Here is a 17,371-nt window from a genome sequence, read left to right as displayed (position 1 = left end):
TGGAGTAAGGAGACATGATATATATATATATTTTTAAATAAATATATTTATTTATTTTTGGCTGCACACGGGCTTTCTCTAGCTGCGGAGAGCAGGAGGCTACTCTTCATTGTGGTGCACGGGCTTCTCATTGCGGTGGCTTCTCTTGTTGTGGAGCATGGGCTCCAGGGCGCATGGGCTTCAGGAGTTGCAGCACACGGGCTCTAGAGCGCAGGCTCAGTAGTTGTGGCGCACGGGCTTAGTTGCTCCGCGGCATGTGGGATCTTCCCGGACCAGGGCTCGAACCCGTGTCCCCTGCATTGGCAGGCGGATTCTCAACCACTGCGCCACCAGGGAAGTCCCAAGGATGTTTTATTTTTAATGTTTAATTGGTATAAAATATACAAAACATAAAATTTACCATTTAAACATTTGTAAGTGTACCGTTCAATGGCATTAAGTGCGTTCACATTGTTGTGGAAACAGCATAACCATCCAGATCGCAGGACGTTTTACGTCTGGCAAAACTGCAACTCTGTACCCATTAAACTCTAACTCCCCTTCCCCCTCCCACAGCCCCTGGCAACCAGCATTTTACTTTCTGTCTCTATGAATTTGACTTCTCTAGGTGCCTCATAGAAACAGGATCATATGGTGCTTATCTTTTTGTGACTGACTTATTTCACTTCGCATGATGTCCTCAAATTTCATCATGTTATAGCACGTGTCCGAATGTCCTTTTTTAATGTCAGTACTATTCCATTGTAGGTATACACCACATTTTTCTTATCCTATCATACACTGATGGAAGCTCGGGTGGCTTCACCTTTGGGCTATTGTGAATAATGTTGCTAGGAACAGGAATGTACCAATATGTCTTCTAGACTCTGCTTTCAATTAGTTTTGGTCTATAGCCGGAAGTGGAATGGCCGATCACGTGGTAATTCTACATTTAAGTTTCTGAGGCACCGTCATACTCATACTGTTTTCCACAGCGGCTAGATGCTGTTATTTTTAAGGCCATATTTTAGCACAACAGTGAGACCAGACCAGGATCTCCCTGGTTGCCTGACTGCCAGGAGGATAGAGGTTGGTGGTGCCGCGTGGCACATGCCCCAGGATGTCTGGTGGTGTGGCTCTCACAGCCCCGCCTCCATCACAGCCCCGCCTCCACGCTCACACGCCACTCCTCGCCCCTCCTGTTTTGGGATCTGCTGAACGTGAGGCTATTTCCTCTCTCCAGGTAAAGGTTGTCTGCAAAGTACTTAGTGTTGACACTTAGCAGAGTGCCTTTCAACTTCAAACGTCTAATCCAAATCAATTACTCAATTACCTGTATTAAATTAGGATCCAAACTCTGTTGTGAACTCTGAGAATGTGTCCAATTCTCTTAAACATTATACTGTCGGCTGAAAAAAAGGCACAACGTGAGACCTGTGAGTTAGGTTTCCTCCGGGGCGAAATGAGGACTGCAGCCCAGGAGACAGCGTTTCAGAGAGCTCTGAGAAACTGCTCCAAAGAGGCGGGGGGAAGGTCAGCATATATGTGATCTTGGTGAAGGGGGAGTCCATGCAATCGAGCACGTATTTTTTTTTTTTTTTTTTTTTTGCGGTACGCGGGCCTCTCACTGTTGTGGCCTCTCCCGTTGCGGAGCACAGGCTCCGGACGCGCAGGCTCAGCGGCCATAGCTCACGGGCCCAGCCGCTCCGCGGCATGTGGGATCATCCCGGACCGGGGCACGAACCCGTGTCCCCTGCATCGGCAGGCCGACTCTCAACCACTGCGCCACCAGGGAAGCCCGGGGGGGCTTGATTGTATTGGTCCTCTTTATACTTAGTTCTAAACCTTCCAGAGGCTGACAGCTGTGAATTCCCTCAGGGCCCAATTTTCCCACCCGAGGAAAGACCAGTAGGATTGTCCAGTGGACGATGCTGGCGGCCTGGCAGCCAGTGGCCGAGACCAGTTCCCCTGAGGTCACCAGATGCTGTCTGCGTGGAGTGTGATCCCCTGTGCTCTGCGCCTGGTGCCCGTCTCTGCCAGCCACTCGGAGGACCCAAAAGCCCCCATGGTCACATGCTGTAGCCATCCTGGGGGACTTCTCTTGTGATGTTGGGGGTCACACTGAGGCCGATTTTATAGTCACTAGATCTTCAGGGTCTCCACATGGGGTGGTCTCAGCTTATGACCCTGGAGTGAAGAGATGCTTAATCCTCACCTCGGTCTGAGTCTACAGCCCCTGTCTAGCGGCTCTGCCATGAGCCTGTCTTTATGGAGGTCACTCATGTTCGGCGAAGATTCTGCATTGAGGACATTTATGTCAACCTGGCTACAGCTCACGTGGATGTTTAATCCAGTTCTGCATCTCACAGTGGTTTTGTTTGGCTAAAGTCATGCTAGAGAAAGGGAAAAGAATCCGGAGGAAGGAAGTTTACAGAAAACAATGACAAAAAATAACATTAAGCAAGGAGCAGTGTTTGCAAGTGTCAAATGTCAAATGTCAACCTCGGTTTGAGTCTTTGGCCCTCCCCTGATTTGGTGGAAGAAAGTTCCAGCCTCTCCCCTCCCCTCGGATTCCTTATCTGCAAAATCACATTATATACCTGGCATATGGTGATTGTAAGACCAGACTTACAGTGTGTGTGGTCCTCATGGGATAACACCCATCACTCCTCTGTCCCTCCCTCAAAAGCTGGGAGGAGCTGGCCACGATGCCCCAGGGACATTTCCTAGGACGAAGCAGCCCTGATAGGAGGCCCACTCCAGCCACTTCTGCTTGGGGCAAAGCAGAAAAGTCCACCAGCAGTCCAGCTGCACCACTTACAGGCTGTGGGACCTTTTCTTCTCCATTTCTTTCCCTGTAAAATGGAGCCAACACTTCTTAGAGCTAATGGGAGATTAAACAGGACCTGTGTGGATGGTACCAGCACAGCACCTGACACACACACTCAGCCCTCCATCCACGGTGGCTCTTTGCTCAGGAACCAAACAGAAAACAGGACTGGCTTTCTGTTGTAGACTTTCCTGAGTTGCCAGGTCACTGGCCTTCCTGTAAAAGTCTTCCGTTTGGAGAGGAGAGATCTGTTGTCAAATGCAAATAAGCCAGGGGAGAAAAGAGCATCGTGCTCTCAGCCCTTCCCACAAACTTTACATCCATCCAAATGGCCTTGACCACCAAGGCTGGGCCTCCTCGTGTGGGTCACTAGGACCCAGAGGCACTGGTGCTGTTCCTGTCATCAGGGCCACGTCTAGAGACTTGATCGAAAGGAGCAGGGGGGTCGTGGCCAGAGTGGCTGAGGGGTGAACTTAGGCCCCTCTCTAGGGTACCATGGGAGCAGAGCAGGGCACAGTGGACTCTGCAGGGGAGGGTCCTGGAGGGCTTCTCAGAGGAGGTGATGCCAGATTTAGGCTTTGGAAGATGAGCATGATTTTTCAAGTTGGTAGGAGCAGGTGTCCCTGACGGAAGTTCCTGGGTGAGCAAATGCCTAGAACCCGTGTGGGCATGGCACACAGCAGCAGCAATATACCCAGCATGCAGTGAGCATCTGGTACGTCCTGGCACCGTATCGAGTGCTGGAGGCGTGAAGGTAGATAAGGCAGGCAGACTGGCGAGCGTGGGCGGGTGCAGAGGGCAGAGGGAGCGTGGAAGAAGCCCATGGTGTGGGGGGAGTGATTTGCCAAGGGCCTCACAGTCTGTTGGTGGAAGGTCTTCCTTCAAGGAGCCCGAGGCAAGATGTGCTGAGCCCAGTAGGACCTGGAATGTCAGGGCTGGACTTGTTTCTCTATGGGGGTCAGCATCAGGGTGAGAATAGCCCAGGGTGAGGCCTAGTGGGTAGAGTGTTTGTTTGACCTGAGTGACTTAGCGGTGAGGGCTTTCACTTTCTTTTTTGCTTCTCCAGGTATATCTGGGCCCAGCGGGTGCGTGTGGTTATTGCAGAGACGCACAGCTAGTGGCTGCATCTGCGTAGCTGAGAACAACTGGATCTTGTTCACACTCGGCCAGAGGAAGATTCCTGGGTAAGCAGGGGCGTGTAGGGTCCCCACCCATCTCCCCATCCTCAGGACAACTGTCTGAGAAAAGTATGACTGTCACTGACTTACAGAAGAAGGGAGATCAAAGCTCAGAGAGGTGAGGTCATGGGCCCGAGGTGGCAGGTGAAGCAGGGGCAGAGCCTGGATTTGAAGGCAGGTTTGTCTGACAGCTTCCTCCCGCCCCCTGGGCCCCTAAACAGTGCAGAGGGAGGGCGACACCTGCTCAGGTGAGCTCAGCTCGAAATGCAGACTCCTGAGACATGAGTGGTGACCCCAGGAGCAAGGTGGGTGTTGGGGGTTACTCGGTCCTTCGGGAAATTTGGAGGAAGCAGAGTGGGTGGAGGAGGGTATGAATGTCAGAACCTCTCCTCCTGTGGCCTGGCCACCTTGAAGCAGCCCCCAGGGCGCTGTGGTGACGCTGAAGGGGTCAAGGATTTATTTGGAGATACAAGGAATCAAGGTTTGTTCACCCACCCTGTCGCTGTGCGCCTGCTCGGTACCAGGCCCTGGGGAGATACTGAGGCCTGAGAGGGGAGGGCCAGGAGACCAAGCAAGGGGATGCAGGGCTCTGTCTTCAGGTGCTCACCGGGCCCACTGCTCAAGATGTGGGTGATGGGTGGCCCTGTGCGGGGAAGATGGCCCCGCTGAGGAAGTGGGATGACCTGGCTGCAGAGACCTGCACTGTGTTTGCTGTTGTCCAATCTTGAGATGAAAAGTCAAACTGTACACCTGTGTCAAAGAAAATAATCAATAAAAAATGTTTAATAGGAGTAGAAAAGGGTTTTCTTTGAACTAACTGAGGCCTCTAGCCCAGAAGACAGCCTCTCAGATAACTGTGAGACACCGCTCTGGAAAAGCATGGCTTTCAGCACAGGTTTACGTCTTGTCAAAACAAAGACCGTCAGACGAGTCAGGGATAGTTTTCTTCAAGGTTTCACAAAATACAGAACAGCATGTACACAGCGAGTCAGTATGGCCTTGGTACCTAGGAAGGAAATCCTAACATGGAAGGAACACTGCACTGGCTTCCCAGGAAGGGAGGCATTTCATCTTTATTTTTAGCGGGGACATTCTTTACTTCTGGGCAATGCGCCGTCTTCTTTAATAACTAAAATCGATGTATGGTGTATGTTTGATAGGCCAAAAACAAATGTTTTAGTTAGCATAAAGTCAATTAAACTCATGTAAAAGCCAGAATCACCTCCCTATATCTCAATATGTGAAAATTCTTTTATCACATGTGACTGTAACGGGGGGGTAGGGCGTGAGCTTAGATCTATGCGTGTATACAGGCAGAGACACACCTAGAAACTTTTGGGTTATTAAAATCACATCCCCATGCCTGACATACCTGTGTCACAAGGTCTGCTGTTGGCCTCCACTCTGCCTACTGAGAGCTCTGTGACCCTGGGCAAGTCACCTCCCCTGGAATTGTTTGTTCGTATCTCTTACCCATTTTTTAAAAACTGGTTTCAGCCTTTTCCTGTGGACTTGTAGGCTCTCTGTGTGTTGGGGATATTGACTTTGTCTACTGTAAGTATTGCAAACAGTGCCTGCTGGTCTCTGATTGTTTTCTGACCTGGTTTACGGTGTCCTTTACAATTTTTAATTCTCAAGAGGTCAAATAGATCAGAAGTTCTTTTATAGCTTGTGGGATTTCTGTGTGAATTAGAAAGGTTTCCATAAATCAACATTATTTTCAATGGTTCTTTTAGTACCTTTGTAGTTTTTTCTTTCTGGTTAAATCAGATCCCTTTGGGATTAAATCCTTCATTGATTAGAAGCTTTTTTTTTCTCCTCCACCTCTTCCTTTTTCTATTCCCCCTTCCCCCTCCCTTTCTTTCTAATTTCACGCGGGTGGAACTGCGGTTGTGCTGTGTCATCGAGAAGCTGGTTGTTTCAAATCCCAATAATGGTCCCACACCTCCTATTTTAGCCAGGCTGTGCCCGGGAGGGCGGAGGGTGCCCCGGAGGCCCTAGAGCAGAAGGTGCAGCAGAGAATAGACAGGGCCCCTGAGGGGTGTTCAGACCTGAGGAAACTCCACACAAATAGAACCACGACCAGGAAAGTGCGACATTCCCGGGGAGCCGGTGGAGGAATTGGGGGAAGGAAGAAGCGGCAGGAGGCTTTGGCGCTGGGCTTCCAAGAACAGGTAACCTTTCACCTGGTGAAGCAGGTGGGGAAAGGCATTGCAGGGGGAGGAACAGTCCGAGCAAACGCCCGGAGGCTGGGGGGGAAAATCCGAGGCCAGGCAGCTGGGAGTCCTCCAGGCACCTGGACCAGGCCCAGGGAAGCAGGGAGTGGTGAGAAGACCGGAACTAGAGCAGTAGGAGGGCCTGGAGGCTGGGCTAAGGACTCTGAACTTGATCCTGTCTTAACCCCTCCTTTCCCTGACCAAGCAGGATGCCCTGCGGCTACATGCAGGGGGGTGCTTGGTGAGAATCTCTGTCGGCTCCCAGGGAGGGGAGGGCGTGTCTGGCTATGCAGTTGGGTGGGGACAAGCTTCTCCCACCAACAACTGTTCCGGGAAGTTATCGACCAGAGGCTAACGGAGGAGGACGCCACGTAGAGTAATCCAGCAGGAGGGAGCACCGTCCAGCATGCACACCCAGCTGGGGGTGCACACGAGGGTCAGGGCCAGGCCGGGAGCGGCAGAGAAGGACCGAAGGAGGAGGTCGAGGGCGCAGCCCCGTTTACAGGTGTTTGGAGTCATCCAGGATCCAGGCTTTCTGCCCGAGCCCTCCTCCGCCCCCTCCTTGCCTCCTGGTCCCTGTGTTTCAAGATTTCAACTGGCTGCCCTGGCTCCCGGGCTCGTGCAGCTTCGAGGCAGAGAAGGAGGCAGGGGACGAGCCAGCTCTCCTCTCCCACCTGTTCCTTACAGCAGGGAGCCTCCAGGCCCCCCTCTGCTGAGTTCTTCTGTGCCTTGTTAGCCAGGACTGGGTCATACGGTCACCCCTAGCCGCAGAGGGGCCCAGCAACACATACCTGATGTCCAGGCCCTGAGACTAGAGGCAGAAGGGTCGAGGGGGGAGGCGAGTGGCTTTGGAGGAAGTGGAACTTCAGGAGAGCAGGTGGGCAGGAAAGCATCCAAGGACACAGGAACACTGTGTTGTTAAGATCAAGTCTGAGAACAAAGCACAGGAGCGGGAAAGGGACCAGGCGGGGAGTGAGCAGAGCAAGGGCGGCTTGGAAAGCGAAAGGAACCTGCTTTAGGCAACCTTACCCCTGGCGGCCTGCCTGTGTGTATTCTCTCCACCCACACTGTCAGTGCCTGCAGCCTCAGGCACACTCCCATAGTGGACAAGCTGTTTGTTACTCTTCCTGAGGGAGAACCCTGGGCATCGCAGAAAGAAGGCGTTGGAAAGAAAGATTCTAGGATTGGGGCTTAGGTCAGGTCATTTGGGGGAGGCTCTAAGGAAATGGGGCCTCTGTAGATCGGGTGCTGCAGAGAATGGGGGCCAGTTTACACTGAAGGTGTCCCAGTAAATCCATCTATGGAGAGGGGAGACGAGTGAGGAGAAAGGTCTAATCGGTAAAGAAGGACAGTCATGCTTTCCAGCCAAGGGAGGGAGTGTTGTGTTGGGGGCAGCACAGTGATAGGTGTTCGCTGTCCCATTTCCTCATGCTCTCAGGGCGCCGTGGTCTGAGGTTGGTGTTCTCTGAGAGTCTGTACATCCAACCGGAGAATAGCATCGCCCTGTTGTGATACCAGGCCAGCCTGGGATGTCAGAGGCTGTTTCTTTGTTTTCTTCCTCAATCCTTTATAAATAGTCATGTAAATAAACAGAAGGGAATATCCCCATACACTTTAAAACTCCTCTTCTTATTAAATTCAATTAACAGTGAAATATTTCCCGTTATACTCACCTCTGGAGCATAGCTACCTTTTTTGACTTTATATCTCCCTCTTTGGACACGCTTTATCTAAACTCTTCTCATTTGAATATTATTATGATCTCATGGCCTTTCACAGACTCAACCTGGCCTAAAAACATGATCATAGTAATCATTATCTATTATTATTATTATTATTATACGTGGGTGCCCCTTCTAAACGCTGCTCCGAACATCTTCGAGAGCATCCTTGCCTTTGGAGTAGCAGGTATGCCGGCCCATGGAATTCACTTCCCCTGCAAGGAGTCTTGCTTCCCTTGAGTGGACAGAAGCCCATGGGTGCCTATGTGGGTGGGCAAGATGCTGCTGGAAAATGTATCTGTTTAAGGTGACAGTTCACTCTGATATTCTGCTTGAACCCCTGTTCTTATCCCTACTTTTCTTAGAGAGCTTGGTTTCATCAACACGAACGTGTCTCCTATACTGACCGTTGTCACATCAGGACACATCAGGCTCATTTCTTATTGGCACTTGATCCAACTGCTTCCATCATCCTTAAGGTGGTGGTGCCTGAAACCAACCCCTTCTTGTGGCTTACTTACTAAAGTGACTTCTGCTTTCTTAAAGTTAAAAAAATACAAAGTAATAAGTGCATATGGTTAAAACAAACCAATTCATACAGAGGGCTCTGCTCATTACCTCCCAAGGAAAAGCTTTTTCTTTAGACAGTTAATCGATCTCTCTAAATGATATTATTACATTGGGAGAGAGAGTAGTGTGAGTGTGTGCTCTGGAGACAGGAACCTGGACTTGAATTCCTGCCCTAGCGCAAGCTGGGTGCTTTGAGTAAATTACTTAACCTCTCTGAGCTTCAGTTTCCTTGCTTACAGGGTCGTTGTGAGAACTAAAAGTGAGTGAAGGCATACCAGGCACTTAGAATGGTGCCTGGTACAAAGTGGGAAGTCATCAACCACAATAGCTAATAGATATTAGGGATTGTCTTTTTCTTTTTCTTGATTTAAAAATTTTTATATTATTTATTTACTTTACCAGGAAAGATAATGATTTCATTCATTTTCCTACTTTTTCTTATATCCCTCCCTACCTTCTCCTAGTATCATTATATCACTAGTTTTATATCCTCTAATAGAAAACTTTGTAGTTGTAAGCACTTTATTTACACCTTCATTTCTTAGGCCCTCAAATGGAGCTAGTACTTCTTTTTTTTTTTTTGCAGTACGCGGGCCTCTCACTGTTGTGGCCTCTCCTGTTGCGCCGGACGCACAGGCTCAGCGGCCAGGGCTCACGAGCCCAGCCGCTCCGCGGCATCTGGGATCTTCCTGGACCGGGACACGAACCCGTGTCCCCTGCATTGGCAGGCGGACTCTCAACCACTGCGCCACCAGGGAAGCCCGAGCCTGTACTTCTTGACTCCCCACTTTGAAAAATGAAGTATTAATCCTCCCCCTCCCTTCAGTGACTTCACCTCCCAACTTCTAGCAGTGTAATTTAATTTTTATATTGGTTAACAAGTACATTTACTTCTCATATTTAAAGTGTTTTATTTTAAAAGATAAAAATTATTTTATAATGACTATAAATGAAATACAAACTTAAAAATTTTTGAATCACTGTATTTTACACCTATCAATTATTTAATATTGTATATGAGCTGTACTTCAATTTTAAAAAGTCTCCAAAATAATCAAAATTGGAAAGCCAGGACTTGCACATAAATGAATTTACTTTAGATTTTTAAAAAAAATCAGAGGGTTTACATTTTTTGTGATGTTTTAAATACTGTTTTCTTTTTTTTTTTTTTTTTCCTTTAACATCTTTTTTGGAGTATAATTGATTTACAATGTTGTGTTAATTTCTGCTGTATAACAAAGTGAATCAGCTATATGCATAGTATATCCCTATATCCCCTCCCACTAGGCCCCGCCCCACGCTCAAACGTCACCCCCCCTACTTCCCGACCCACCCTAAACCCCGCCCCTGCCTAAGTTCCACCCCTGCCTAAACTCCGCCCCCATAGCCAAGACTTTTTTTCCTTTCCTCTATTAGATTAGGGTCCTGTTTTACCTTGTTGATTCATTGTTGATGATTCTTTTATATTTTTATTTTTCCTAATAAATCTTTTATTTTTCTAATTTTATTCTTTATACTTTGTTATTGTTCTCTCCTTTGGCCTTGTTTCCCCCGCCCCCTTTTTTTTTCTTTTTTCTGTTGTGGTTTTATTTTACCTTGTTGCAGTTGTTTCAATTATAGTTTTATTTTTCCTAATGTATTTTTTATCTTTCTATTTTTATTTTGTTTTTGATTCTTTGACATTGTACTACTCCTTTCTTCTTTTCTTTTCTTTCTTTTTTTTTTACCATACCGCAAAGCTTGTGAGATCTTGGTTCCCAGGCCGGAGGTCGGGTCTGAGCTCCTGTGGTGGGACCTCCGAGTACAAACTGCTGGACTAACAGAGAACCTCAGACCCCAGGGAATAGTAATCGGAGTGAGGCCTGCCGGAGGTCCTCATCTCAGCAACAAGACCCGGGCTCTATCCAACTGCCTGCAAAGTTAGTGCTGTGGGTTCCCTCCATGTAAGCCCTGGGTTCCTTTCTCCCTCAGTGAAGCAGGAAAAAGAAAAAGATGTCATTAAGTATTTCCGGGAGAGAGTGAGCAGGGAAAAACTGCAACACCTGCTCACTGAAGACGAAGGCTGGAAGAGATTTGTGGCCGAGGCTGATTTGCCCAGGTAACCTGCAGGGATGCAGCAGAAATGTCACCCACAGCCCCATGCCCCAGGCTCGTTTCCTCCTGGCAGACACATCTCTTCCAGGCAGGATCCTGTGGTTGGGGTCGAGGATGTTCCTTCTCAAGTTTCCGTGGGGAATGTTTCCTCCTTGTCATTTGCTGGCAGTGAACAGCCTCAGGTTGAGAAGAGATGAAACATGCAAGGAAGGGGCATGTTACGACCTTGGAGAAGTTACTGAACTACTCTCTGCCTTAGTTTCTTCATCTGTTCAATTTTATTGTGAGGAAATTGAGAAAATGTATGCAAAGTGCTTAGCATGATGGCTGACACATAGTAGGTGCTCAATTAATATTAACTTTTAAAAAGCTTGTTGGGAAGAGATGGGGCCAAAGAGCCTTTTTCCTAGAGATGAGGCCCAAGCAGGACTCTATTTAGGACAAGTCAGAAAATCCTGACACCATCAGTTTGCGTTCCCGGGGATTCTGGCTGGAGCCCTTTTCATCTCCATCTTAGGAAGTGTACCAACACTGCAGGATCCTGCTGGCCCGTAAGGCAGAGAGGCTGGAGTGGGATTGCATGGAGCTGGGTTGGATCTTGACTCTACCCCTGCCCAGCTCTGGGACTCTGAGCTTAAGAGTTGGAGTCTCAGATTTGTCATGTGTCCAGTGGGAATAGCAATTCAATCTGATGGTCTTAGAGTGAACTGCAGGGTCAGAGGCGGGGAACCAAGTGCAATCATCTCGTCCAAAGGCCCAGGGAGGCCTGGACCAGGGTCGGACCCAGGGGTCAGGATGGAGCAGAGGGGTCCAGGTTGGAGGACTAGTAGGAAGGCTTGGGCAGCAGAGCCAGGACTAGAGTGAGGCGAGTGGGTCCCTAGGACACAAAACTGAAGGGGCTGTGACCCTAGCAGAGGTCCTGTGAGTGGGAGAGGGGACATTTCTTCCCTCCCTGACTCGATCCCCTCATGCTGAGCATAGAGGGCCCTGGGTGACTGTGTCCTCCACACCCTGCCTGGGGCCTGGGGTTCTCCATTGCCATCTGGGACCCTCTTCCAATCTACATAGAGTAGCCCTGACCAGTGGGAAGGCCGTGTGGCTTAGTGAGACCTCCAGCATCACCATGAGTGGCTGCCGATTTTGTGTCATCTGAGGGATTCTGACGAGACTTCACAAGTCCCCACCAAAGAGGAAAAGTCTTCCTCCACCAGCTTGTGCGAATGCAGGTCTCTCCAGGCTTAGCAGTTCATGTGGATGTTTCCTAAAGTCTCTTGAATCTTTGAGAGGTTCCATAAAGTCGCACATGGCCCTGGTGTGCAGGCATGTGAAGTTGTCACCAGCTAAGGTATGAGTTAGGCTGGTGACCCCTGAGAGGTCGGGGGTGCTGGGCGATGGGTCAGGAATCAGTGAGGCGGGCTGGAGAGTCCAAGGGGAACGAGGGTTAATAGCATATCACCTGCTTCCCAGTCAACTGGGGCAGCAGAGGGACCTAGTGACCTTCAGCTGGGAAGGCCAAGGGCATCAGGCTTGGAAGACAGCAGATGCCAGGCAAAATGATCGTTAAGGTCACTTTTATCTCTGAGTTTGGGTTTTATTTTTTTTTTAATTCTAAGTACGCAGAGATAGCCGTTCCTCAAAATCTGAGGCACGGTCCCCAGGGCTGTCCTTACATTTGACCCCAATGGCAAATTTGGGAGATCCCCAAAGCTACCATCAGGTGTGAGAATTCCCTAGAAGGAGGCACAGAACTCCCTGAAAACTGTCACGATCCCAGTTACGGTTTATTACAGGGAAGGATGCCGGTTCCCATCAGCCACAGGGCAGAGTCTGGGCGGGTTTCACACAGGAAGCTTCCATTGTCCTCAGGCCGTGTCCCTGTCCTGGATTCAGTGTGTGGCAGGGCACACGGAGCACTGCCCACCAGGGACGTTCACCCTGTTTAAAGAAATATATTCTGACTCTTGTTAAAACGATAAGGGAGAGTCTCTTCAGGACTATCGTGATAGGCGTGAAGACCATCGCAGCAGAGGAGACAGATGGGCGCATGTCCGAACACAGCAAAGATGAGTGGGGATTGGTAGCCAATGATCAGAGTGAGGGGCGTGGGTTGGAAAATCACTGAGAGGAGACATCGAGGGCAGGGGGGTTCTTGTTGAAATTTGCTGACAGGATTCTTGCTAAAAGCAAGTAAAGGACGTATGCATCAAAGGTGGGAGATGAGGAGTTTGATCAGATATCAAACATGATAAGATCTAAACAGTGGGAAGGCTTCTCACTAAACTGACTTGGACGAAGTTTTGCTGGGACTGGGCAATACAGGCCGTCAAGGACAGGACACAAAGGGCGGAGGTTGAGGCCTATTGGAGAAGAGGGCTCAGAAGAGCCTGACTGAAACTTGACCGAGGAGTGAACCTTTTTCAACAGGACCCTCAGCGTATGGAGTTTTATTTGGGCTCAGTCACTTGCTGCCCGCACAGCTGAGCGGTTGTCTCCTGCCCTCCCGGAGGTCAGACTAATGCCCTAGTGTCCAGCTCCTCCAGAGGTCAGATGTGATACCATGTGACCCAGAGGCCCCATCACATGTCACCCTGTTAGCCTGTCCAGTGACTAAAGGCCCAGGCAGATGAGGACACTCCTATCAGCCAGAATATTCTAGGGGCTCAGGGACCACTTCCCAGTAGCCAAGGGCAAAGAGCAGGCTGACTCCTCACTACACACTAAGGTTCTCTGAATGAAGGTTTTTCTGCTCCAATCCCACTTCTCTGTGCTTCTCTGTGGAGTTCCCACTCTGCCTACTCTTTGGAAGTGATTGTGTTGACCTGCCTCTGAGGCGTCTTTATCAAATCCCTATCTTAAGAGTGTCCTTGTCCACAGATGAATGGATAAAGAAGATGTGGCACAAATACACAATGGAATATTGCTCAGCCATGAAAAGAAACAAAAGTGAGTTATTTGTAGTGAGGTGGATGCACCTAGAGACTGTCATAGAGTGAAATAAGTCAGAAAGAGAAAAACAAATACCATATGCTAACACATATTTATGGAATCTAAAAAAAAAAAAGGTTCTGATGAACCTAGGGGCAGGACAGGAATAAAGACGCAGACGTAGAGAATGGACTTGAGGATACGGGGAGTGGGAAGGGTAAGTGGGGATGAGTGAGAGAGTGGCATGGACATATATACACTACCAAACGTAAAATAGATAGCCAGTGGGAAGCAGCCGCATAGCACAGGGAGATCAGCTCGGTGCTTTGTGACCACCTAGAGGGGTGGGACAGGGAGGGTTGAAGGAAGATGCAAGAGGGAGGGGATATGGGGATATACGTACGCATATAGCTGATTCACTTTGTTATACAGCAGAAACTAACACAACACTGTAAAGCAATTATACTGCAATAAAAATGTTAAAAACATTTTTAAATAAAGATAAGGATAGAAAGAAAAAAAGAGAGTCTCCTAAGATGACCTTCTTTTATTTATTCCATGATTGAATAAGTATACGGAGCATCTACAAGGTACAAAACATGTTTAATGTTGAAAAAAATTTACATTTGTAAAATTCTTTTCTATTTGATTTATAATAAAATCTCTATAATGTATGTAGGATAGATCTTGTTGAGCCTATTTTATGGACGAGCAATCTATCTTTCTAATCCCTTGACCTTCATTGTTACAGAGAAGAGGCAGATACACTACGTGAATATCTGAATGAGCTGAAAACAGACTTGGCCATGGGCGATCAAGACACAGTCATAGAAGAGCAGCTGGACAGGGAGAGATTTTTGGAGGAGTATCTTCGGATGAAGGAGAAGCTGGAGGAGGGCATAACAAAGCTCTATGCTCTCGCAGAGAAGGCTGACAAGCTCCACAGGGACTGCACCATCTCCCATGTGGCAGCCCACTCTGCTGGCACTGTGTCTGGTGTCCTGACCATCCTTGGTCTGTCTCTGGCACCCGTGACAATGGGGGCCAGTCTGGCACTCTTAGCCACTGGGTTAGGGCTGGGAGCAGCGGCTGCTGTGACCGATGTATCCACCACCATCGTGGAACGTGTAAGCACGTCGGCATTAGAAAACGAAGCCAGTCGCTATACGCCAACGGCTGACAGCAAAGAGGAGGTGTTTGAGGGGGTTGTATCTAACAGCACAGCCCAGTTTACTTCCTCTGTAGAGAAAGTCTTCCAAGCCATGCAAGGCATTGAGAAGAACGTCCGTGCTATGAAGGTGGCCAAAGGCAACCCTGGTTTAGCAGCCAGTGCTAAGCGCTTCACGACCACGGGGCAAGTCTCAGCGAAACGTGGCAAACAGGTGCAGAAAGCCTTTGGAGGCACGGCTCTGGCAATGACCCAAAAGGCCCGGATTCAGGGTGTGGCCACTGCAGGTCTCTCCCTTCTGATGGAAGTGGCCTTCCTGGTGAAAGAGGCAAAGCACTTGCATGAGGGGGCAAAGACGGAGCCGGCTGAAAGGCTGAGGCAGAAGGCCCGGGAGCTGGAGAAGAAGTTGGAGGAGCTCACCGACTTCTATGAGAGTCTGCAGTAGGGCTGGACTCCACCCCCCCACCCCCCGAGCTGTGCAGGGACCAGGGACACGTGCAGGGCCAAGGTGCGGAGGCACCTTGTTAGAGGGAAAAAGAGAGTGAGATAAAAAGATAAAAGTGGGGAAGCGGGGCTGTTCTCTCTGACTCTTGTTTTGGTCTGTTGGCTGGACTATGCTATTTTCCTAGCGGAAGAGAAATCCTTAAACCCTCTTGTATTCAAACCCTGTAATTTTCATCCCTAAATTCTCCCTCTTGGCTCGAGCTGAGTCACAAAACTTCAAGCACCCCTGTTCAAAAATTATTTCAAAAAATCACAGAATAAATGTCACCTCTTGTGTTCATCTCTCTAGATCAATTTCCACTGCAGTAGTTTTTAAAAACCTTAATAGGAAACTAAAACCTTTTTATTTGCCCAACAATCCCATGATCAGGGAGCCAAGTTTATTGACCCAGCCCTGACCTCATCCTCTGTCCCTCTAAATGCCTGTTGTTGGTGTGTAGATGGGAGATGCTGTGACATACCATCAGATGTGATCTCTCTTGCTCTTATATTTCTTTATCCCTCCATGTTGGCCCTCGGAGCATTTCACCAAAGGCCTCCATCACCCCAAGGGGACCACAGCCAGAAAGCGAACATAGAAATTTCTGGCTTTTGTGTTCATGGATTTTTTTTATTAGAGTTGATTTACAACATTGTGTCAGTGGGACTTCCCTGGTGCCGCAGTGGATAAGACTCTGTGCTCCCCAATGCAGGGGGCCTGGGTTCGATCCCTGGTCATGGAACTAGATCCCACATGCATGCCACAACTAAGAGTTTGCATGCCACAACTAAGACCTGGTGCAAACAAATAAATAAAAAAATATAATATATATATAGTGTTTCAGGTATACAGCACACTGATTCATTTACATATATAAAAAGAATATATATATATTATTTTTCAGATTCTTTTCCCTTATAGTTTATTACAAAATACTGAGTACAGTTCCCTGTGCTATACTGTAGGTCCTTGTTGATTATTTATTTTATATATAGTAGTGGGTATATGTTAATCCCAAACTCCTAGCCTATCCCTCCATGCCCCTTCCCCTTTGGAAACCATAAGTTTCTGGTTAGCAGTAATCTTTTGATGTTCGACTACATGTGTTTTTTGTTGTTCATTTGTTGTTCGTTTGTTTTCAGCAAAAACTCCTATATCCTGGCTCCTCCCTTACTTCTTTGCAATAGTCCCTCAGAGCTACCCAAGAGGCTGCCCCCCGGGCTGTGGTCTCAGTAAGGTCACAGAATATAACATAATTCTCACCTTTCAAGGTGTGCTCTTTTTCAGTGGACAGTACTGAGTGATGGATGGACCGATGGTAAGGACCTGGCTCCTGCAGCTGTGGGAGCTGTCCAGACAGGTCTGAAATCGGCAAGGCAGGCCATCAGGAAGGGCCTGCAGAACGTTCAGGCCCAGGCTGAAGCTGTGGTCCGCAGCGGAATTCCTTCCCATTGCTGCATCTTTAACTTAAACACACCCGCAAGGTTCCTTTTGCCTTATAAGGCAGCATATTTGCAGGTTTCCCAGATTAGGATGGGAACACCTCTGGGAGGCCGACCACAGCCCCCGAGAGGCCGCCACCCTTCCCGTTCATTCATTCATTCATTCTCTCATCTCTCCCCCGTATGGTCCACCTAAGCACTAGGCCTGTGCTGAGGGCCGGGGCACAATGGGAGGCAGTCTGCGGCCCCGCCCTCGAGGGAGGCCACTGTGGAGGCTGAAGCAGCCAGAGAAACAAATGACCGTGATGCGCAGTGGAGGTCAGGGTTCAGAGGACTTTGGTGACGCGGTGCGGGGTAAGATCTGGGAAGAGAGGAAGGAAAGGCTGGCTTGTATGGAGGGAGGAGGGTGTCTGTGGGACAGGGGCTGTGCCAGGGCGTGAGGGATGCCACGGCTAGAAAGGAATGGTACCCTCTCTGCAGTCAGGTTTATGCCCACCCTTCGTGGCAGGAGGGGAAGGAATCGGGTTCTAGGAAAACCAACACTGAGGTACTAGGGAGTGGAAAGCAAAATTCCCAAGGTTTCTGAAGAAAACAATGGAGACCCGAAGGGATTGTCGAGGGGACCTCTGGTTAGTCCTTGAGCCGCGGCCCGCTCCTTCCTCCCCTCCCCGCGCCCTCCCGCTCCTTTTACATCAGGTGCTGCTGGTTTGGGAAGCGCTGGCAGGTGGAGAGTCCAGGCGGGACCAGCGAGACTGGGGCGCGTT

General features: G+C 49.1%; 1 protein-coding gene across 2 annotated transcripts; it reads left to right on the top strand.

Annotated features, from left to right (window-relative positions):
• The first annotated feature begins 3,879 nt into the window (after positions 1–3,879).
• Positions 3,880–15,601, top strand: LOC307194454 (apolipoprotein L2-like). Of its 2 annotated transcripts, none has more exons than XM_079937553.1 (3): positions 3,880–3,993; positions 13,463–13,531; positions 14,265–15,601. In XM_079937553.1, exons 2-3 carry the CDS (start codon positions 13,467–13,469, stop codon positions 15,124–15,126), a joined length of 927 nt encoding a protein of 308 aa, XP_079793679.1. In that variant the 5' UTR covers positions 3,880–3,993; positions 13,463–13,466; the 3' UTR covers positions 15,127–15,601. The 2 variants fall into 2 exon arrangements, with proteins under 2 accessions (XP_079793679.1, XP_079793680.1); XM_079937554.1 differs by lacking the exon at positions 13,463–13,531 and adding an exon at positions 9,081–9,347 and having other exon boundaries at positions 3,981–3,993.
• Positions 15,602–17,371: the final 1,770 nt, after the last annotated feature.

This window comes from Stenella coeruleoalba, assembly GCF_951394435.1.
Source record: "Stenella coeruleoalba genome assembly, chromosome: 11".
NCBI classification, from domain to species: Eukaryota; Metazoa; Chordata; class Mammalia; order Artiodactyla; family Delphinidae; genus Stenella; species Stenella coeruleoalba.
This window is presented reverse-complemented; position numbering and strand designations above follow the sequence as displayed.

Excerpts from the sequence above, each read along its gene's own strand:
- LOC307194454 (XM_079937553.1), top strand. The coding sequence starts at position 13,467 with ATGGATAAAGAAGATGTGGCACAAATACACAATGGAATATTGCTCAGC. Across the intron at positions 13,532-14,264 it reads AGCCATGAAAAGAAACAAAA|AGAAGAGGCAGATACACTAC; the intron begins GTGAGTTATTTG and ends TCATTGTTACAG.